Source organism: Plecotus auritus (assembly GCF_963455305.1).
Source record: "Plecotus auritus genome assembly, chromosome: 14".
Taxonomy (NCBI): domain Eukaryota; kingdom Metazoa; phylum Chordata; class Mammalia; order Chiroptera; family Vespertilionidae; genus Plecotus; species Plecotus auritus.
In genome coordinates this window covers 7,551,531-7,575,317 of record NC_137780.1, presented here as the reverse complement: position 1 = coordinate 7,575,317, position 23,787 = coordinate 7,551,531, and the positions used below count along the sequence as shown (strand labels likewise).

Genomic DNA, 23,787 nt, shown 5'->3' with positions numbered 1-23,787 from the left:
CCGCCCCGCGTTAGGTTGAGGCCGCCCCGCTCCCCCAGCGGCCGCCGGCGCTATTGCGGCGTCTGCCTCGGCCGCGGAGGCCGGGCCTCCTCTGCGCTTCTCCCTGGAGACGAGGCTGCAGCTCCAGAGGAAAGACTAGGGCGGAGCAGCTAGGAAAGGGCCCGGGAAAGGAGCGTCCGGAGGGGCCGCGACGACGCGGCAGCCCCCGCCCCCAGCGGCCCGCGCGGCTGCCTCGGTAGCTGTCATGGCCGCCGGGTCACGTGGTCCAGATCCGCGCATGCGCGGTTCCCGTCGCTCCAGCTCAGGGGCCAGGTTGTCCGCGTCCCTCCCTTCCTCGCTGGCCGCTCGAACCGTGCCTTTCTTCCCGTAGGAGGACTGCCGTCCAGGCTCCGAGAAATCCGGTAAGTATGTCAAGAGGACGGGCGTTTCCCAGTAATATCCTGCCCTTGTCGCGTCCCTGGAGTCCCAGACAATGGGGTCACCCCCTTTTTGCAGTCCCCATAGACTCCCGGATAGTGGTCCCCCAAAGTCTCCTTTTGGTATCTTGAAACCAAAGAAAGAGAAAATTTATTTTGCGCCCCGCGAATCAACAGCATGAACAGAGTCAGATTCGCGGGACCCCCTTGCCCGCCTCTCCGCTGGTATTGGGGGGCTTCCAGCTAAATAGGGGCTTGTCCAGCGGTCGTCGGCCCGTCCCCCCGAGTGGGGAGTGTCGGCTTTCCACAGAAATGCCTGTCGGGAAGTGGGGCGCCCGGGGTTGGCGCCTGCGCGGGTGGCCGCCGCCTACCCGGGCCGGCCGGGCGCGGAGCTTGGGAAGAGGCTGGTGGTAAACAGGAAGCGGACGCTCTGGCCCCGGGGCGCCGCTCAGGTAGGCTCCCGGGGGGGACCCGGGGGCTCCGGAGTGGTGGGGGCCCCTGTCCGTAGTCAGTCCCCACTGTGGAGGCCTGCTAGGTGGCGGCCTCGATCCCGCTGTTGTATCGGTGGCTCTGCAGGTCCCCTTGCACCTGCGGTGGGTGTGGCGTCCCTCGACCCCACCCTCCGAATCCCTGGAAACCGGGGTGCAGGGTCTGGGACGGATGACCCTCAGACACGTTCATCCCGGAAGTGGCAGGCCGCCTTAACAGAGTGTGTGCACGAAATTTGCTGCCACAAAATCAAGTGTATTGTGTGCCATTATCTCTAGAAGGCTGATTTACATGCATGTAGGTGCTGTATTTACTTGGGTTATAAAGGAGGCGAACGTGGATGGTGTCTAGAAGATTATATATATATATAGATCTATCTCTCTATATATATATCTATATTGATATATATACATATAATAAAGAGCTAATATGCTAATTAGACCAAATAGCAGAACGACCGGCTGGATGACCTTCTGGGGAAGCCCGGGCTGTGAGGGCCGAGCCCCTTGCAGGAATTTCATGCATCGGGCCTCTAGTATATGTATATACATAATCAGGACTTGTTAAATGTTTTGAGTCAGAAGTGTACTTGCCCAGTTTCTTCTTGAGAACACAATGCATTTTCTCTTCATTAAACGCGTGGTGCTCTCTAAAACCTGTTTGGTGGTGAATAATTAAACAGGTAAGGGAGGTGCTAAAAGTAGGCATTTCACACCCTGTGCAGCCCTGGGTATTTTTCCCATTAAGAAAAACTGATCGACAACATTGTATAATACCTTCAAATTAATTAAACCTTATCAGAATTTCTTGTCTGTTACTTCCTGGAATCTAATTGCCACATATAAGTCTTCAGCTAGGCTTTCCTGTAAAATCTGCACTACCGACCTTCAAGGACGTATAGGCAAGTGACATACACCTTTTTTTTTTTTCTAATTTAAATTTTTTGTAGTTGCCATTTTACTTACATCGTTTTCCAAATTATTGACCAAGTATCATTTTTTTAATCACGAAAATATTGATCCTTATTTGCTATTGTGTTGAAAGTGTATTTACTATAGAACACATGCTATCTAACCTGTTAGTTGATGCCAGCATTATCATGGGGGAAGTATAGTTACCTTAAGACCTATTTCCCCCTAGCCTGTTTGGCTCAGTGGGTAGAGCATGGGCCTGTGAACTGAAAGGCCCTGAGTTCAATCCTGGTCTCTCAGGGTGAGGATTAAAAATAAAATAAAACCTATTTCTCTCAAGTAACCTTAGCAGTCCAAATTGCCTGTTTTGGCAATTACATTCACCTGGTTCTCTGTCATTCTCACTTGTGGCTGTCCAACCAAAGTCTAGTACTTTGCTACTCAAAAGTGTAGTGTAGGGACCAGCAGCAGCAGCAGCATTCCAGGTCCTACCCCAGATGTTGATAACCTGCATTTTAATGAGCACCCCCCCAGGTGATTTTTAATGTACACTAGGGTTTAAAGGTTACTGCTTCAGGTTAACATTGCAGTTATTGTGGGCAAATGTCCAAATGCTACTTTCTTAAAATATATATATATTTTGTTTGTTTGTTTCTTAATATATATTTTTATTAAGGTATTATATGTGTACATACCTTACCATTGCCCACCCCCACCCCACTCCCATACATGCCCTCACTCCCCAATGTTTTGCATCCGTTGGTTACTCATATATGCATGCATATAAGTCCTTCGGTTGATCTCTTATTTCCCCCACCTCTCCCTCACCTTCCCGCTGTAATTTGACAGTCTGTTTGATGCTTTACTGCCTCTGAATCTATCTTTTGGTTCATCAGTTTATAATTTTTTTTATTATTTAAAATATATTTTTTATTGTTGATAGTATTACAGATATTTCCCATTTTACCCCTCTTTATCCCGCTCCTCTGAGCCCTTACCTACCCCCCAGGTCTTCACTACCCTATTGTCTGTGTCCATGGGCTGTGCATATCTATATATAAAAGCCTAAGCGACCCTCCGACCATTCGAATGTTTGACCAGTAGCTATGATGCGCACTGACCACCAGGGGGCGGACGCTCAGTGCACAGGCATGGAATCATGGAACAGACTGATGAATCTCAGAGGGAAGCCAGTAAGGAGGAGGGCGGGGAGAGATTAACCAAAGATTTTATATGCATACTAGAGGCCCAGTGCACGGATTCATGCACCGGTGGGGTCCCTTGGCCTGGCCTGCGGGGATTGGGCCGAAACTGGCAGTCCAACATCCCCCGTGGGGTCCCCGATTGCAAGAGGGTGCAGGCCAGGCCGAGGGACCCCAACAGTGCACATGCAGCAGGCCTCTAGTAAGTATATAAGTTCTTTGGTTTATCTCTTCTGGTCCCCCCAACCCCACATCAAGGTATGTCAGTCTGTTCCACATCTCCATGCTTCGGGTCTTACTTTGCTGGTCAATTCATTTTGTTCATTAGATTCCACAAATAAGTGAGATCATGTGAATTTGTCTTTCTCAAATTGGCTTATTTCACTTAGCATAATACAAATGCTATTTTTTAATAGGCCTGATCTAAACATAGATAAAACAAGGTTGACTTACAGCAGTGAAGCATTTTGTTTATCTATGTATATTTTACATGTATTTTATATAAAAGTGTATATACCTATAGTAAAATTTTATTTTAAAAATAATTATTTTTATACTATTTGCATTATTTAACTTGTATGCATTTTTTTTTTTTTAAATAGGAAACATCTGGAGAAAATGACACATTGGTTTCATAGGAATCCATTAAAAGCCACAGCTCCTGTTTCTTTTAATTATTATGGCGTAGTCACTAGTCCGGCTGCTTCAAAAATTTGCAGGTAAGTTTCGTTAATCTCAACAGGTATTGGTTGAGTCACCCTTGGGTACCATGGAATTATATAGGTCCCATGGTCAGTCCAAAAGTATGTAACACACTGTCCCTAAACTTAGACTCCTTACAAACTTATAAGTGATGTGAAGAGTTAAATCCTAGATTACTTAAACTTTGCCAGGCCAGGGTCTTTAGTTTTAAATCAGTGAGTCCCAGAGAGGCTAAAACAATCACAATAAAAGAATTATTATAATGGTATAAGAGACTCTACAAAGTCGTATATGGGTTTTGTTAATTGGCTGGATATTAAATTCATTGAGTTCTGACCCTATGACTTGAATAGCCCTCAGAGTGTTCATATAGGAAAAAGGAGTTTAAATAAATTGTTAGCTTAAACCAGGTTAGCAAACTCTGTTCAGCAGATTCAGCCCACTGCTTGTTTTTATAAATAAAGTTTTATTGGAACACAGCCCCTGCATCCCCATTCATTTACATATTGTCTGTGGTTGCCTTTGCCTTCTCTCTACAACAGCATTTCCTATAGAGGCTTAGATGACCCAGAAACTTTAAAGTATGTACTTCCAGGCCCATTACAGGAAAAGTAGGCTGATTCCTAATGTAGATAGTAAGAAAGAAGAAGAGAAGTCATTTCTATCAAGAAAACCTTTGTTTAGAGTAGTTTGACCAGAACAAAAAGAGATGCAAGAGCTATTTCTAAGGAGGGGTCAGCTGGCCAGATCTGCTCTGGGAAGTTGAAAGCATTCATTGTATATGAGATAGAGAACCAAGGTGATCAAGGCATTGATGGTACCAGTAAAGGAAAATCAAGGGAGATGCTGCTTTTTTTGTGGGAAGAAGTAATTGGAGCAAAAGGTAGGAAAACTCCCTTGGTGCTTACAATTTAAATTTAGTCTTTAGCCATTTGCACACAAGTGTCTTCAGACATGGTCAGTGCAGTGTGATTGCTGGGACCCTCACTAAGCAAGTTGCCTTCTGAAGTGAGATGGAGCTGGAACAGGACCAAGTTGGAGCTGGTGATGTAGATCTAGGGTTGGATAGAAAGTTGCACGAATAGATGAGACCTCAGAAGAGAGAAAAGGAGGAAGCTAGAGACTGGGCATTTTTGGACTGGGAATGAGAAGGGGGCATAGAAAAAGTGAAGAAGGAACCTTTAAAGATAAGAGGAGAATCTTCAAAATTTAGAGTTATTGGAATCAAGGGAGAAAAGAATTTCAAGAAGGAAACGGTGGATCTACAACATTTATTGCTGCAAAGAAGTAAAAGGGAAGGGAGACGTTTTAAAATGACTAATGACCACACGTTTTTACATATTCTTTACGTGTATATTGAATTACAGAATGAAATTTCATTTTTAAAATGGGTTTCTACTTGTTAAAGTATATTTCGACATAATATCGAATTTGAAATTTCAAGAAGATAGTAAAATCATGCACAAACGTATTCAGTTTCCATTTTTCAAAATTTTATTGTGAACTGAGCAATTTAGTTTACTCGTTCTTAAGGCCTTCCTCCCATCTTAAGTGATTATACTTAATTTTTTAAATTAAAACTTGCTATATATTTTTATTACATGTAATGCCCATGATTTGTCCCTTTAAATTGGACTGAGTTTATTTTAGTACAACTTTTAAAACAATTGTTACTAGAAATTTTAGTTACCTCCAGTGTTAGCCCTAATTAAATTCATTTCTGTGTACTTAGCAATACCTTAGAGGAGGTGTGTGCGTGCACGTGTGTGTGTGCGTGCGTGCGTGCGTGCGTGCGTGTGTGTGTGTGTGTGTGTGTGTGTATGGTGTTTTAAAAGTTACAATTGACGTTTTACCTCTTTGACGCAGACTCATTATAACACAGCTTACTAACTTGACTGTCTCTGTCTCATGGAAGTGACTTGAGGTCGTCCAGGGCACGGCTGCTTGAATTGTTCACGGATTTGAGCTGTAACCCAGAAATGATGAAGACTGCGGCCGATGCGTATTTTTCCCTTTTACAAGGTGAGTTATTTATACAAACTCGGGAGTTTTTAAAAGACAGCTATGCACAAGTTCACATTTAATTCTTAGACTTTTCAAATCTGGGCTGTATTCTTTGGTATGCTTGAGGTTCAGAAATGTGAGAACGTAAGAGTGGTATGTGGTCTTTCTCACATTTTGAAAATTAAATGTGTTCATATTTCATAATGTGTTACTTTAGAGAAGGTGTGAGATACAGAAAGGGAGAGAGAGGTTAGGAGTTTCATTCAGATACCTGGAAAAGTCATTATCTGAAAAATTTTCTAAATTTAATACTTGATATTGCTTTCTAAAACTGGAATGTTTTGTACCGTTTATAGGTTTCATAAATTCATTGGATGAATCTAGCCAAGAAAGTAAGTTACGATATATTCAAAATTTCAAGTGGACCGATACATTACAAGGACAGGTTCCAAGGTAGGCAGTGCTAACAGTACTAAATTGAAGCCATTTTTTTAACTATTTAGCCAGTACTTAACTCATAGCCCCTGTTTTTGAAGAAATAAAATATAGACCCAATCAGTATTTTCTCTTATCAGGAAATTAATTTTTAAAATTTCACCTAAACTCCTAATACATGCTGTTAAGTAAAAATATAATGTTTCTCCTGGACCAAATCTGTTTTTCAGATAATCAGTACAAATATTAACTAGAATAGCCTTGACTTTTAAAATTATTATTTTTTTATTGATCTCAGAGAGGAATGGAAAGAGAGAAGATAGAAAGATCGGTGATGAGAGAGAATCATTGATCGGCTGCCTCATGCACACCCCCTACTGGAATTGATCCCCCACCTTGGGCATGTGCCCTGACTGGGAAGCAAACCGTGACCTCCTGGTTCATAGGTCGATGCTCAACCACTGAGCCATGCTGGCTGGGCCAGCCTTGACACACACAGAGTGTTTGGAATTTGGAACCCAAAGCTAGCTTTTGATCTTTGCCTACATTCAGGCAGAAAAGAATTTGGTTTTTCCCCTCCTTTTCCTTTCTGATGAATAATTCAGATATCCTTGGTCAGTGTCTTTCTTTCTTTCTCCCCAATGCCACCCCAGTTCCATACCCTTTTGATTCACAATATTTATTTTCTTCCTAATTTCTCTACACTGTTTCTGCTCATTTTAAAAAACTCCCCCCTCAGAACTTTCTTACCACTTATTTGAGACTAATTAGAAGAGATCTAATTATAACAGGAAGCAGATCATAATGGTGCTAAATTTTTATTTAACTACTTTTTTTTTTACACCACTGAGCTATTTAAATGCTTGTGTATCTTTATATCAATTTGTTAGAATTACTGTTTTCTAAAATCAGAAGGGGAGGAAATGGAGACGGCTGAAAGACCAGACAGCAAGCCTTGGAGGCAGGAGTGTGGACCTTGGATTCACACTAACTGGGTGTGATCTCAGGCCAGTAGTGCAGGAACATCCGCCCCTTCCGCTGCACGTTGGGGTTGCAGGTATCGGCCTTTGTGAGAAGCAGAACATGAACACTTATCTTCCGTGACTAATATAACGCCAGGCACATAATAGACAGTCAGTGAATGTGAGTTTCCTTCCTTCCTTGGGAATGTTGTATGTAGAAATCATAAATTGGGTAGGAAGTTGGAGACTCTGGATCCTTTCCACATTTTAATATTCTGGGATCCTAAGGATTTCCAAGTCCTCATTTTTTGTTTTTCTTTCTGTGACTCCCTTGTATTTTATCTAAAAGTAAGGAATATTTTTATTTAAAAAACCTTTTTCTTTTTTTTTTTTGAGAATCAAACCGCTGTCTTTATTACATTAGAATACTTGGGCAGCTTCTAAGACTGTTTTGCGTCACATATATTTGGCACTTTTCCCCACCGTGCGCCAAATGTTGATTCCTGTAACAGCATTTTCTGCATAGTTTTATGAGACAGTGCAGAATTATGTGATAGAGGCCTTAAATAATACTACTGAATATTCAGTACATCCGAGATAATTTAAGTAACTTTATCCTTGACTGCTACTGATATGCAATAGATAATATATTTACGAGTATAGATAGAATGAATATAGCTTTTCTGAAAAGTTTCCTCAACTGTATATACTCTGACCACTACTTAGATGTAGTTCAATAGAAGTGGAATATTTGGGAGTGAGGCAGATTGAAATATATGAAGGAAAAATGGGAGTTATTCCTGTGACTGTAAATTAGCAAAGCTATTTTATTACTTTAAAGTTAAAAATTAGAGATGCCTACTAGATCATCAGAGGTAATTCATTTGAAAGATAATGCTGAAAAGAATAAGCTATGAAACTATGCATTAAATTTTTTTCAGGTAGTTTGTTCATAACATATTTTTGTATAACATTAAACAGTAGTTTTTAAGTTATTTTAAAGTTATTTTTGAGTTACTATGTATGTCTTATAACAGATTTTTTTTTTTTTAATCTAAAAAGTTTCTATGTCTCCATTTCTTTTAAGATGTAGGCAACAAAGTAGAATCATGATTCTGATTTCTCCCCTTCGGGTAATTTTTCTTTATCTTAGTATTGTGTATGTAAAATAAGGGCATTGTTTTCTTCCTCATTTGAGATACATGAGATCATGTATAAGGAATTTTCAGGGTCGTGGCAGAAACCTAGTGATTAAAAATTAGTATTATCTTATTTGCTTAATAAGCTTTTGTCATCTTTGTGTCCTATTTAGTAATAGAACCTGAAGGAAACAAGATATAAAATACTAGTATATTTGAGTTTAAGACCTTTTTCTTTGTAGGATGCTGATTGGCTTAGCTCAGAATCCTCTTCAGTTTCTTTCCAGCTTGGCGTCTTGCCTCTGTTCCTCGATTTGTTTTTATGAACCATCTGTGCCAGTCAAGCTAGTGGGGTCTCTGCTGTGAGGAAAACCGTCAGACCTTCTTGTGCATTAGCAGCATCGTTCCCTCACCTGGGACGCCCTCTGCTTCCTGGCAGCCATCTTTCAGGGCACACTTCAGGTTCTATAGATACATGAAGCCTTCTTTAATTATTTAGCCTGAAACCATCTCTCCTATGAATTCCATTTTCTTAAAATGTGGTATCAGAGCCACCAGCTCCAGAATCAGTCGGGTACTTGTTAAAAATGCAGCTCCTGGGCCCCTCCCAGACTTTCTGAGTCTCTGGGATTGAGTCCCAGAATCAGTGTTTTTAAAGCTCCTCCATGCACAGTCACCTTTGGGAACAACGACTAGTCTCATGCTCACCTCTACCATCATTACATTAGGAAACCTCGGCTTACTGTTACAGGGCACACGCCGGGCAGCGTGTTTAGGCCTTCATTGTTAATTACGTGTGTGTCTTAGCTCTCCGTGTTCAGCACAAAGACTGTTTCCTTCATTTTTCAGTTAGTATAGAGTTACCTATAATTTTGAGTTGGATGTACCAGTAGATCTCATGTAGAGATGTCTTAATAATTGACAAAACTTAATGATCATGTTTATGATTCTAGTGCCCAGCAGGATGCTGTTTTTGAATTAATTTCCATGGGATTTAATGTAGCTTTGTGGTACACCAAGTATGCCTCGAGACTGGCTGGAAAAGAAAAGTAAGTTAAAAGGGGATGGTTTATATGCACATGTATTATTTTTTCCAGTATATGGAGCTTTGTTATTAAAAAATCTAGACTATTGATAAAAAGTACCACTTTGGCAAGTGAAAGGTTGCCTCAAAATGTTAGCATATAAGTTTCAGAATTATGGAGCCCAGTGTCAAAAGGAGGAAAAAAAATGAAAAATTTTGTCATGGGGAAGGTCTTTTTAAATAAAACCCTAAACCAAGAAAAGAAAAAGATTGAATATTTGACTATGTAAAAGTACTATAAACAATTTTTAAAATGATAGATGGGTCAAAAAAAGTGCAATGCATACTACAAATTATTTTTATAATTATATTCTTACAAGTCAAGAAGGAAAAGACCAACAAATCTAATGAAGATAAAGGACATAAACAGTTCACAGAAACCTAAATAAAAAGGCTTTAAAAGGATGCAAAAGATGTTCTGAAGGATTAAAGAATTGTGAAATAAAATGAGATACAATTTTTATAATAGTAAAAGTAGATATTAACAATACGAAATCCACTACCAACTCTGGTGCATCTGAACACGGGAATAATATGCAGCCATTTAAGAATGAAATTGATGGATGGGGACTTGACGGAATGGTGAACACACAATTCAGTATTCAGATGATGTATTATAGAACTGTACATCTGAAACCTATATTAACCAGTATCACCCCAATAAATACGATTTTTAAAAAATGAAGTTGAATTGTGTAGGCTGATGTAAAATTATCTCTAAAGTAATTGAAGGGGGTTAAACAAGAGCAGAGTAGTGAATGTCGTGTATGTATGTGTTTTTCAAGTGTGGGCATGTATTACGTGTATGACGTTCGGTGCCATTTATGCACAGAAGCTCATCTGGAAGGAAAAACAAGAAGCCTTTGTTCAGACCACTAGATCATCTCCTTTTCATTTGTAGTTTCTTCTCTTTGGATCTTTTTCATGTGCATTTGTTAAATGTCCAATTAGACTTTCTAAAAGGAGGAAAGCTAGTGGTGAGAAGCACAAATGACTAATTTGGTTTTATGACACATAATGTATTAGTTGTTGGTTTTTAATACCAGCAACGGCTTTGATCCTCTAAGTAACGTAACCACTGTCTTCAAGCATTACAGAAGAGGAAGCGAAAGAGGTCCATCGAAGCCTGAAAATTGCAGCTGGGATTTTTAAACATTTAAAGGTAAAAAAATAATAATAAAATATATTTCTAATGCTTTAATTCTTTTTTTTTAAATTTAATAAATCTTTACTGTTCAGATTATTACAATTGTTCCTCTTTTTTCCACCATAGCTCCCCTCCACCCGGTTCCCACCCCACCCTCTGCCCTTACCTCCCCCACACTGTCCTCATCCATAGGTGTACGATTTTTGTCCAGTCTCTTCCCGCACCCCCCACACCCCTTTCCCCCCGAGAATGGTCAGTCCACTCCCTTTCTATGCCCCTGATTCTATTATATCCACCAGTTTATTCTGTTCATCAGATTTTTTATTCACTTGATTTTTAGATTCACTTGTTGATAGATATGTATTTGTTGTTCATAATTTTTATCTTTACCTTTTTCTTCTTCTTCCACTTAAAGAATACCTTTCAGCATTTCATATAATTCTGGTTTGGTGGTGGTGAACTTTAGCTTTTTCTTATCTGTGAAGCTCTTTATCTGCCCTTCAATTCTGAATGATAGCTTTGCTGGGTAGAGTAATCTTGGTTGTAGGTTCTTGCTATTCATCACTTTGAATATTTCTTGCCACTCCCATCTGGCCTGCATAGTTTCTGTTGAGAAATCAGCTGACAGTCATATGGGTGCTCCCTTGTAGGTAACTATTTTTCTCTTGCTGCTTTTAATATTCTCTGTCTTTTGCTCTTGGCATTTTAATTATGATGTGTCTTGGTGTGGTCCTCTTTGGATTCCTTTTGTTTGGGGTTCTCTGTGCTTCCTGGACTTGTAAGTCTATTTCTTTCACCAGGTGGGGGAAGTTTTCGGTCATTATTTCTTCAAATAGGTTTTCAGTATCTTGCTCTCTCTCTTCTTCTGGCACCCCCATAATTCGGATGTTGATACGCTTGAAATTGTCCCAGAGGCTCCTTACACTATCCTCATATTTTTGGATCCTTTTTTCTTTTTGCTTTTCCGGTTGAGTGTTTTTTGCTTCTTTGTATTTCAAATCTTTGACTTGATTCTTGCGATCCTCTAGTCTGCTGTTAGATCTCTGTATAATATTTTTTATTTCAGTCAGTGTATGCTTAATTTCTAGTTGGTCCTTTTTCATATCCTCGAGGGTCTCACTAAATTTATCGGCCTTTTCTAGAAAATTCTTGAAAAACCTTATAACCGTGGTTTTGAACTCTATATCCAGTCATTTGCTTTCCTCCATTTCTTTCATTTGTGATCTGTTTCTTTGTCTCCGCATTTTCGTTGCTTCCCTGAGTTGATAGAGTGGCTTTGTGTGCTAGATGTCCTATAGAGCCCAGTGGCTCAGCCTCCCCAGTTACCTGAGGTGGACACTCTTGGTGCACCCCTTTGTGTGCTGTGTGCACAGTCTTGTTGTAGTTAAGCCTTGATTGTTGTTGGTATCACTGGGAGGAATTGACCTCCAGGCCAATTGGCTGTGAGGATCAGCGGTGTATAGGCTGGGAGAACTTCTGTGCTGGAGACACCCTTATGAGACAAGACTTGCAAAAGCCTCTGTGCTCAGCTTGGATGGGGCGGAGTCTCAGGGTGGAGCAGACAGCATTGGTTTCCCATCAGCCCTGCCCTAATAGGCCTCTGTGTCTCAGTGTCCCATGGTAATCACTGCAAGCACCTCTGAGAGAAAGCCGCCCCTGAGTTCCGCCCACTGCCAGACAGTCCATTTTCTCCCTGAATTAGTCTGGATCCCCAGAGTCTTGCCCAGAACTGGAGTTCCGTGCAGTCGGGAGCTTTTGTCTCCCTCCCGCTTGAGAAAGCCAGCCGCGTACTCAGTTGCCCGCTCTCTCGGCATGTGCGTCTCAGTACCTCTGCCTCCTGCAGCTCCTCTGAGTCTCAGTGTTCTTTTCTCTTTCCTTCTAGTTGTAGAATTTCCACTCAATCAGCCTTCCTGTGATTTTGGATCTCCGTTTTGTCGTTTAGTTGTAGTTTTGAAATTGTTGTGCGAGGCAGCAGTTTAGGTGTTTACCTATGCCGCCATCTTGGTTTCTCTCATTAATGCTTTAATTCTTGAAAAAAAAATTTTAAATACATTTTTATGGATTTCAGAGAGGAAGGGAGAGGGGGAGAGAGAGAGAAACATCAGTGATGAGAGAGAATCATTGATCGACTGCCCCTGCATGCCCCCCACTAGGGGTCGAGCCCACAACCCGGGCATGTGCCCTGCTCAGCTGCTGAGCCACACCAGCCAGGCTTGAATAATTTTTCTTTACTTCTTTGGGGTGGAGCACGAGGGCATTATTCATTATGTAAAAAGTACTAGTGTGTGTTCTGGTTTTCTCATGTTAAGTACCATGTTGATGAGTGGGACCAGTTGTAGAATAGTGTCTCCATTTTAGAAAATCACCAGTGAATTTCACAATGAGAAAACACACGTCGTAATTCACTGCTTATTCTTCTGTCTCTCCTGAAAAGGCAGAAGACAAAGCACCGAAATTGCTGGTGCTGACCGGTTCTTGTTGCTGTCTGCAGCAGCGGCCAGCAGCAGTCAGACTTGTGCACACCTGAGCCGCTGTGTTTTCTCTGTCTCAGTGAGAACACTGCAGGGCGTGCAGTACACACTAGTTATCTGAAGTGCCTGAAGATGGTTGGGAATTAGGAGAAAGATTAATGTATTTCCAACCAGAATCACGCGCATCTCATGCTCACTAAACCACTATTTCCTGGAGACCAGTGTTGGGTTTTCTTAGGGTAAGATAAGATGCTTTTACAGTGACCACAAAGCCGTGACCCCGAGGGAGCTGTAGAATTGTCGTCGTCTTTATATCCAGTTGTTCATGTGAGTGAGCAGTGCCGGCTGCCATTCACAAGGTGACTGTTTCAGTTCAACGTTTTCTAAGGTGAAAATATGATTTGCACATTAACCAATCCATTATGATCCAGATTTTGTTCTTGAATTTCTTATTTTTACAGAAGCTTATAAAAAGCTTTGAACGTTTGCGTATACAGGAGCTTTTATTCTCTATATGCTTAGTATTTTTCCTTTTTTTTTTTTTAACACATTTTTTGTTTTACCTTATATTTCTGATAAATCTCCATCAGCTTCCACTTTCTTCATCTCTCACAACTGGGATAAAAGAAATGGGGCTTTTTTTTTCTTTTTTTCTCTTTCAGGAAAGTCACATCCCAAGGCTTATCACACCTGCAGAGAAGGGGAGAGATTTGGAAGCACGGCTCCTAGAAGCTTACATTATTCAGTGTCAGGCTGAGGCTCAAGAAGGTATCTTACGATTATAAAGTGTTTTTAAAAGAAAGTCTGTATCGGCATTAACAAAAATTATTTTTTAAATTAATTTATTTAAGAGATAGAGAGGAAGGGAGAGAGAAGCAAACATTGAATTTTTTGTTCCACTTATTTATGCATTTATTGGTTGTTTCTTGTAAGTACCCAGACCGGAGATCGAACCCACAACCTTGGCATATCGGGATGAAGCTCTAACCAACTGAACTACCTGGCCAGGGTTCCCCCCCACCCCCATTCTTTTTCAAATTAGAATTAGCTAGAATCCAGTTTTAGGTTTTGAAAAATTTACAGTGAGGAATAATTTTCCTTTAGCATTTGCCTTCATTTTTAGTTAGCGGAAAAAGGCCTCACAATTTCATGTCTCTTTTTTTTTTAATTGTTTAAAGTATTACATATAGTAGCTCATATATATCCTTTTTTTTCCCCCATTGACCTTCCCCCAGCCTCTCCCCTTCATGTCTCTTTTTAAAAGTATTTGATTTCACAAAGTGTATCTGACAAAATGAAATTAATTCTGTAACTCACCTTGTCCCCCTCCATCTTGCTCAGTCCTTTTCTTCTTCCACTATTTGGCTTGCCTTGAAATTACCCCCTTTCAATGGCAGGAAATAAATGAAGACTTCGGTGAAAACAATAAACTTTGTAGGCTTTAGTTTTGCTTTATTTCTGATTCCAGAGCCCTGAAGGTATTTGTTTCTTCTTACATCATGCTGTTTTATAGTAGTAATTTCCTGTGATTAGATGGTAATTGGCTACAGTGATTTATTTAAATAAAGAAATGGGCTCCGCCAGTGTGGCTCAGTGGTTGAGCGTCAACCCATGAGCCAGGAGGTCAAGGTTGCAAGCTCAGTGGGACATGCAGGAGGCATCCAATTGTCGATTCTGTCTCATCCTTGTTGCTGTCCCTTTCTTCCTCTCTCATCCTCTCTCTAAAATGAATAAAAACATTAAAAAATTAAAATAAAAATAGCATCAGAGCCAGCAAGCTCAGTTTGTGTTTGCATTTTCTGTAGCATACTTTTCATAGTAAAACTTTGAAGAAACTATTAAAACCCCACATAGGTGGTTGGACTGTCCTTTGCCATTATCATTGAACGTAGATTCATTTGATTGTGTTTTGGTCACAGTGACAATTGCTCGAGCCATTGAGCTGAAGCATGCTCCGGGACTGATAGCGGCGCTGGCCTACGAAACAGCCAATTTCTATCAGAAAGCGGGTACGTTCATCATCCCGTTGTTACACGTTTAGCCTTTAGGTTTTCAGATTAACTTCCGGGCTAAATAGGGAACAAGCAAATCAGAAAAATGCTCAGACTTTTCACGTAATAATATCTGCATTATTTTATGAATTTTGTTGAAAAGCAAAGAATTAGAGCTGTTCACAGTTAATGGAAAGGACGATACTATACTTTTTAACCAATTATGTCTTAATAATTATATAGCTGTTTTGCTTTTGAAAATTGTTTGGTCTTTATTAGAACCGTATAGTTACTATTCTTAGTGAGACAAGAAACCAAACGCCAGAGAATTAATATAACTGACCCATCATTTAACTGCTCGCCGTTGAGAAGCTGGGACTAGAACTCTGGTCGTCTCATTAGCCTATTTTTCTTTTCATTCACTTACTTAGGGAACACATACATGTTCCTGTGTATGGGATGGTTACTATTTTAGTTACTGGTACACAAAAATCAGTAGAACAGATTCACAGTCTACAGAAAGGGACACACACATTATTGTGGCATGAAATAAGATGTTACAGCAGTGAAATAGAAGCCTGGAGGACCTGGGCCTGCGAGAGGAAGGTGTTATGTTAGCCTTATTTTGAAATATAAATAGAAGTTCTAAGGGTGCTAGGAATCTTGAGCGATGGGAAGAGGAGAACATTCTGTAGTTTATAGAGATACAAAGGAACTTAGCTCCTTCTGGGAGCTTTGGACAGATGCTCTTGCTAAAACACAGGATGCATGTTGGGAGGAGAGGTTAGGAAAGCGTGCGTGGGTGAAATCATGAACTGGTTTGCAAGCCTATCTGAGAAGTTTGGCCTTTATTCAGTAGATGTTTGGGCCCATTAAATGATACAAAGTAAACTTGACTTGATTGCATTTGAATTTTTAAAAGGTCTCTATGGTTTTAAGATGAGAAATGGGCGTGCTTAGGAGGAATGCTTATAATGTAAGGAGAAAATGATGAACACTTAGACAAAGATAGCAAAGTAGGAAATGGGGAGGAAGAAACAGACTTGAGAGATGCGTGGCAGGATGTGTGAATGTGTGTATTTCATATGAGATTCAGTGATGGGACTGAATGAGTGTGTCCCTCATGTTTCTGACGTGGGTGACTAGACTACTCTGCATTGCTATGTAACTTTTAAAAAATAGATAATGTAATAGTATAAATCATATTTACCTTCAAGTCCTTAGTTATATCTATTTTTATCATTATGTTAAACCTAAATTACATTAACCATCAAATCAAAGAAGGGCCCTGGTACTTAACCAATCTTACTATATAGTTATTGGGAAAAATAAATCACTTGAAATAAAGCGAGGTTTTTAAAAATGTGTAAATGCTTGAGTTTAGACTTGAATGTCATTCTGCTTTTAGCATCTGAACACATGAACTAAAAGTCTTCTAGTGAATCAGGGTGAAATGATATTTTGCTTTTTAAAATGTAACTTTAGATCATACTTTATCCAGTTTGGAGCCTGCATACTCTGCTAAATGGAGAAAATACCTTCTCTTGAAAATGTGCTTCTACACAGCGTATGTAAGTATGCATAACCCGGAACAGCAAAATACCGGCTTCCCGGCCCTGAGTGCCAGGCGTGCCATCTCCCCGGCCCTTAATTAGCATTTTACCAATAATGGAGTTCTCAGTAGCTGGTCACCAGCAGTCAGTGCGGCCACCACTGTGAACTAAGGTGGGTGGAGAGAGAGGATGGAGAACTTAGAACTGGGTTCTAGCAGTGGAGTTACTGTTCCATTTAAACCCACTTTTAAGCTGGAAGCTTCTGCAGACTAAAGAATTCTCTCATTTCACCCTGTAGAAAGATACTTACTAATTCTAATCTTAGGACATACTGAACATACATCACCTTCGCTGGGGAAGAACTATTAATAAGCACTCTTTGGGAAGTGGCCTTTTTGTCTCTTGTACCCACCAGACCTTTCCCTGGCCATTGAGGCTCGGTTGATTGGGGCGTCATCCCGTACACTGAAAGGTGGCGGGTTAGGTTCCTGGTCAGGGCACATCCTAGGTTGCGGGTTCGATCCCCAATGGGGGCGGGATGCAACAGATCGATGTTTCTCTCCCTACCTCTCTCTGAAATGAAAAAAACAAACAAAAAAACCCACCCTTTTTCAGATCTAGGTAGATATTTTCATTTCTTAAGCCTTATAACTGGTTTTTAAGCATGCTGCATAAGACCATGTGTGTGCCATCCTTATACTGATGTAGACATTTAAAGAGTGAGCATATCCAACTTCATGCTTTAAACCGGTTTAGTCCTAATTTAAGTCCTCCCTCCCACTCCCTCTCCATTAGCACAGTGCTTTCCCTCCTTTACCCACAATGCCCTAGTTTTAGAAACAGGTTTCAGCAAATGCTTTTTGCTCTCAGCCCATGGTTAAAAGACTAGTTTGGCCCAAAGGTTTGATGTAATTCCACTTTTGATACTAACAGAGATGGGGGAATGCTTATTCAAGTAAATAAATGTAAGGGATTGCATTGAAACTTCAACCAGTGGCAAAGGCAATGATTTATCTGATGCATATATAAAACAATGGCAGTGGAAAGCATCATTTGTGGAGAAAATGAGTGAAAATTTGTGTCTTTTGTCAGGCTTACTGTTACCACGGTCAGACTTTGTTGGCTAGTGATAAATGTGGTGAGGCAATCAGGTCTCTCCAAGAAGCAGAAAAATGTGAGTATTCCCACCAGATTATTAACTCCCTTCTTAAAAACACATGTTTTATCCTAAAGGGGAGAGGCAGTTAAAAGAGATTTTGGCTGAGTTCATGAACGGGGATGGGAGTTGGAGAAAAGAAAAAACGTTTCAGAAACCTAGACTCTAGAGAAGACCCAGCTTCCCTTTGCACTGATGCTGGTGTTGCTGCAGCATTCCCTGCCTTCTCTGATTTAAAGCACTTTTAGTGTGAATAATCAACAGTGACTTCAAATCAAATGACTTTCTATCCCTTTCACACCAGCCTTTGCAAAGGCAGAAGCATTATGCAAAGAATATGGAGAAACCAAAGGACCGGGACCAACAGTCAAGCCTTCGGAACACTTGTTCTTCAGGAAACTTGGAAACCTTGTGAAGAATACCCTAGAGAAATGTCAGAGAGAAAATGGATTTATGTGAGTACAGCTTAGCAGTATCTGCACTAATAAAAGAGTAAGATGCAAATTGACTGTACCTTTGTGATGCCCACCAGCCAATTGGGAGTGAGTATGCAAATTAACTCAACAAAGATGGGTTAATTTGCATATGCAGGCGTTGAGTGGCCAGGAGCGGGGCAGGACGCTTGCATTGTCGCCATAGTGACGACGCAGGCCTTCCGCACTGCCCCAGCCGCTCCAGGCCTCTGGGCAGTGTGGGAAGGCAGAAAGGTGGCTCCGGGCTGGAGCAAAAAGGCGTCTCCAGCCAGAGCGAAGGCGGTGCTGGCAGCCAGGGGAAGGAAGGCCCATTCTTGCACGAATCTTCATGCATTGGGCCTCTAGTCTTAGTAATAGTAATGCGGGTAGGCCACTGACTCTTGAACAACACGTGTGAACTGCTTGGATCCACTTATAGGCAGATTTTTTTGGTAAATATCTGTAACTTCCAGATATATATATATATATATATGTTGGGGATCCACAGATGAGGAGGGCGAACTGTATGCATTGATCTGTTTCCAAAGATTTTATGTCAGATTGCAATTAAGATTAACTTTAATCTTCTCTTAAAATCGGTACTAAAGTTTACTTGTGTTATCTTAACATTTATTCTGCTTCTGATGACGATGTATAAAAGCAGATTTCAAAATTTAAACATGAATTTTCAGTTATAACGTAATAGCCCCTTATACGGTCCTGATTTTCTGTTTCCCCGCCATTCTTCCTCCACATGTTATATATATTCTTCACAACTCCCTTTGCATAGTCATCTCACCCTTGTCTCAGCCACCTGTAAGCAGGGAGATTAACCTGCCTCAGTTTTGTTATTAAATCAGCATTGTTCGAACTGTAGGTTGGTAGATACAATTTTTTAAAGATCTTTAAAGTTCCCATACTTTTTAAAAATTATGAGTTAATTGGAAATAGGGGAATAATGTGCTCAATGTGGAAAACCTAGAGTGAAGTGCAAAGAAGATAAAGCCACAGTCCTCATCACTTGAGTGCCTTTCTATTAAAAAATAGCGACATCTCCTCACTTAGCGAGATCTCTCTCTTTGGCCCCCAGTCTTTCACGTGGGTTTCGTACATTTTTTTGTGACGTTCATTTCTATCACGTTTCTTTCCAGCTTTCTAAATAGAGGCCCAGTAACAAATATATTAAGAACAAAACAGCTTTTCAGCCGCAGCTGCAAAGTTAACCCCAAGTTGTCCCTGCTTTGGTCTCCTTGCATCCCTCCCCTTGTTCCTGCACCTGGTCATCTGAGCGCCTTCACGCCCTTGAACACGCCTCGTGTCCCCTAATCACTCCCCTCGGAAAGCATCCCCAGACCCGATCTGGGTCAGTTGTCCTCTTTTGTGTTCCCATGGCACTCTGTGTCGTCATAGCTTCAGTCGCACCGCGTCGTCGTCGACAAGGTTTCTGGACTGTCTCACCTACTCGTCTGTAAGCTACATGAGGCAGGTTGCACAGGGCCCTGAACATAATAGGTACTCAAATAGTTAATGAATGAGGGAATAAATTGCTGTTTCAATGGCTTTTTGCAGCTACTTTCAAAAAATTCCAACAGAAGCCCCACAACTGGAACTCAAAGCAAATTACGGCCTGGTGGAGCCCGTGCCTTTCGAATTTCCTCCTACAAGTGCACACTGGACCCCGGACACGCTGGCTGCGTTTGACCTCACCAAAAGGCCCAAGGACGACAGCGTAAGAGACTGGGTTTTCATTCCTTCACAGACGGTTTTAAATCCCCACCCGAGGATTTTTAGACAGAGGGAGGGAGGGAGGAGGGGGGAGAGAGAAAAACATCGATGCGAGACAGACACATCGATTGGTTGCCTCGTGCACGGACCCCTACCAGGGCTGGGGAACCTGCAACTGAGGTATGTGCCCTTGACCAGGAATCGAACCCAACACCCTTTGGTCCATGGGCCGATGCTCTAACCACTAAACCAAACCGGCCCGGGCTCTTTCACAGATGTTTAAAAAGAATTCAGAGCTAGCATTTTGATACTGTTCTCTGCCCAAGCAGATATATATATTGGTCTAAATGTTCAATCAGCTAACTGCAATGCTTGGTGAAATGTTCTCGGACTCTCAGAGACAGAACTCTAGGCCTTCATTGTCTCCTGATTTTCCACCTAATCGACTGGCCTTGTTTCAACACATTGTCTTGCCTTTTTGCCAGTTTGTTCAGAGCCTCCTGTGAGAAGAGAGAGGGAGAGCACCTCTGAGGAGGATGGCTCGCCCACGTCTATTGCTCTAGTGATGCTCTCTGTTCTTATGTAGCGTAAGGCAGGGTAACTGAAAGCTTGGCCTGATTTCAGCATCGCCTGGAATCACCCACGGGTCAAATAAGACTGCTTGCATTCACGTCTGTCTAAGTTCTTGCTGTACTCAATCGAAGGGTACATGAAGTAGAAGTGTTGAGGTTTGACTTCCAAAAGAGGGAGGGCTCTGTGAAAAAAAGGAAGTGGGAATTAATTCTCCCTTGAAACGGGGTGGTTTTTAACTAATTCCCCACCCGTGCTAAAGCCATCATGCCTTAAAAGAACTGTGTTTGTATCCTGGCCCGCCTCCAGAATAGGGCCTGTTACTGTCACGAGTGATTTCCAAACACACAGCCTCCTCGTGCACGATCATCCTCGGTCTCCTCCTCAGACAGCGTAGGAGGAGCAGGAGCCTGATCTTGGCCCCCGTAGCTTCCCATCCTCACCAGTGCAGTGCTTTCCCGTTATGTCTTCAGCCGAACTGATACGTAGCTTTCGGAACAGCTTCGCTCCTCCCGGTGTTGGAGAATTGAATGGAGCGTCTTTTAAAAGTTGGAGGTAGAAAAGGTCTAGAGTTGGTTTTCCGAATCTTAGCTTCTCTTCTTACGTCGTACTGTTCTTTCTCCCTAGACCAAACCCAAACCAGAAGACGTGAGGCCTGTGAAAGAACCAGACATCAAACCTCAGAAGGACACGGGGTGCTCCGTCTCCTAAATGCACTGACCCCGGTGCATGGGAGCCGCTCGGCTAGGGGACGAGATAAGCCGTGGACTTCCGTCCACGTTTCTTGAAATGATTTCTCTGAAGCCTGTAGAATAATTGAGTACATTCAGAGGGAATCGGCCTTCAGTTTAGCTGTTAGATTTTTCATGTACTGAGGCTTCATGCTTTGCTTCCACACTCCTTTGTAACCAGGACAGCATGGGAAAGACTTGATTCTGCCCCTGAAGAGTGTATTTAAGGGTTGGGTTTTGTTTTTTGGTTTTTCCCCCCCACACTCTGGGTAGTAATGAATTATAGGTTAATATAGTATAGGCCAAAATCACGTGATCTTGGGTATGTTTTCTCTCTTTACAAAAATCTTTTTTTCCTTCCTTTTAGTTGATACCAGCAGAATGACAGGAGTCTGTTTCCAACAGACAGTTTTCCCTTCACATTCTTTTCATTGTAGCACAGACTTAGGTTCTGAGTTAGTTACCTTTTCCACTGGAAAAAAAGTCACTTATAGTTAAAGGTGAGAAAGTGTTTATACCCAACCCCTTACGATCGAATCTATGATTTACTAAGAAATCAGTGTTCGGTGATGTTGAGATCATTGAAGGACTTCTGCTCTGGCGGCCCTGCACCTCGTCTGTCTGTAAACTTAACCGGTTTTCACGAGTTTCTTTCTCATGGGTTTTTCACTTCTAGGGCAGAACTTTCAGTAGCTCTTATGTTTCTGTGTGAGGGGAGCCAGAACGAAAAGGTTTTTGAAGAAGTCAGATGTTGCATGATGTCGAGAGAAACTTTGAACCTAAGGGGAGGGTTGAATTACACTGTCACTCCACTTCTTTGCTAGAGACGTTAGACTAAAATGCTTTGGTTACCTGGGGTAGTGTACCTTGCTTTTATATGATTTTTTAGATACACAGGATATGTGCTGCTTTAGGCCAGAGGCCAGAGCAAAAACTTAACAGAACAACAGATACAGTATGATCTTAACAATAGTTCGTAATATTTGAAACCGTTTCATATGTACATAGACTTGGGATATAGTGGATGCATACACATGTAGGTTTATCTTTTGATTATTCTCTGGGGGCATTAGCTAATTTTCCTCTCATAAATGGGCTGGCTCACTTAGTAATAAGAGCAGTATATGTTGGAGCTTACTACATGCCGGGCCCTGCACCGAACACTTCCATAGATAAACCCTTGAGTCCACACAGCAACTCTGAGAAATAGGTAAACTCTGCATAGACTGTTGAAATAGGAATAAACATTTCATTATGAAGAATAAATAGATTATGCCTGTCTGAATCAATATTGTGCTCAAATAAGTGCTTACTAAAATCATAATTTACACTCGTGAAACAAGCTACATAGAATCAGTGTGTTTAAAAAATATGTGGAATGCTACCGGAAGTAACATACGGAAATGCTCCTTGCTGTAAAACGTGTTTTGAAGCTGCCGTTTCCAGAATAAGTAGAGTAATAACCGAACAGACATCACATTTTAGTTAGAATTTAATATTTTAATTAAATTCACTGCATTGTGATGACAAAGCCGTCGCCGGCTCGCTGTACACCAGTAGCGGACAGAACTGAGCTGTCCTTGCAGCTTACAGCTGGGCCCAGTGGGTCAGCTTATTGCAGGTACCAGTGCTTATTAATCAAGCTGCTAATCCTCACGTGGACATCGTGTGCATCATACTACCACACACGGAATGAAAGCCTGTAGCACGCTCAGTGCTTCTGTGATACGCAGTCAATACTGGCAGTTTAGTCCGTAACTGGGAACTTTGACCTAAGCAGGTAAACGTTCTGTTGACTCCGCAAAGGCAACGCTTTGTGACTGCAATATCCCCTTTGCCATATTGTTCGTAAAGAAGTTGCATGAAGGGTCTAGAGAGAGGGAACTATTTGCATTAACTGCTGCAGACACTTCATACTTCACTTAAAGCAGATAATGACAGCTAACATTCTGCTGACTGTTGTTTGTATAATGAATCATCTTTTTATTTATGAAAATAAAAGTAATTTTACTTATAGTTTCATTGACATTTTTATTTGCTGTTCTATAAATAGTTTTCCATTGATTAAGCCAGTGACAGAGTTAACACAGTGCAGTGCCATAATTTTTCACAGTGACATCGGAAAGTGACAAGTCCATGTGTGTCCGTTGTTTTATGCTACATGAGTTCGTTAGCTGTTCCACACGCCCTAGGCTATTTGGTTTCTGTTTATTGGTACTTATCACCCCTTCATCGCGAAGCACGATGTCGATTGGCCTTATTCCTGGTGTTTGTCCCTGTGACACGGTCTGCGCACTGTGGTAGGCTCGCTAGCGAGCTTATCGCCGCTGAGCACTGCTCTGCAGAACGCTTTGTACTTTGGAATCTTGAGGCGGCATTTTCAGTGTTATATAAATACACTCAGAGGTAAAGCCGTGTTCAGAAACAGTTCCTTGTCCTCCACCCTTTAGAAAACAGCACATGTCTTACCTCTTTTACTTGGTGCCCACAAGTACACGGCAGCGTCACTGTCCGGAGGACTGCCCTGTGGGTGTTGGTGGCCCACCGCCGCTGTCACCAGGGCCTCGAGGGCTTGTGGGGGGAGCGAGGGGGGGAGCTGGGAGCAGCGACCTGCAGTGGCCAGGTGAGCAGTGCTGAGGAGGTCTTC

General features: G+C 41.5%; 1 protein-coding gene across 2 annotated transcripts; it reads left to right on the top strand.

Moving 5' to 3' along the window:
• Positions 1-7: 7 nt before the first annotated feature.
• BROX (BRO1 domain and CAAX motif containing) lies at positions 8-23,165 on the top strand. 2 transcript variants are annotated; one of them, XM_080651281.1, is made up of 13 exons: positions 8-401; positions 3,621-3,737; positions 5,636-5,742; positions 6,081-6,177; positions 9,214-9,309; positions 10,434-10,506; positions 13,625-13,730; positions 14,882-14,971; positions 16,439-16,524; positions 17,599-17,680; positions 17,967-18,117; positions 19,684-19,843; positions 21,037-23,161. In XM_080651281.1, the coding sequence occupies exons 2-13, from the start codon at positions 3,637-3,639 to the stop codon at positions 21,118-21,120; spliced, it is 1,233 nt and encodes a 410-aa protein (XP_080507407.1). In that variant the 5' UTR covers positions 8-401; positions 3,621-3,636; the 3' UTR covers positions 21,121-23,161. The 2 variants fall into 2 exon arrangements, with proteins under 2 accessions (XP_080507407.1, XP_080507408.1); XM_080651282.1 differs by lacking the exon at positions 8-401 and adding an exon at positions 745-868 and having other exon boundaries at positions 21,037-23,165.
• The last annotated feature ends 622 nt before the right edge of the window (positions 23,166-23,787 follow it).

What these genes read in the sequence shown, in the direction of transcription:
- BROX (XM_080651282.1), top strand. Translation starts at nt 3,637, where the DNA reads ATGACACATTGGTTTCATAGGAATCCATTAAAAGCCACAGCTCCTGTT. An exon ending in GCTGCTTCAAAAATTTGCAG is followed by an intron (nt 3,738 to 5,635) that starts GTAAGTTTCGTT and finishes GTCTCATGGAAG; the next exon opens with TGACTTGAGGTCGTCCAGGG. An exon ending in TTACAAGGACAGGTTCCAAG is followed by an intron (nt 6,178 to 9,213) that starts GTAGGCAGTGCT and finishes TTATGATTCTAG; the next exon opens with TGCCCAGCAGGATGCTGTTT.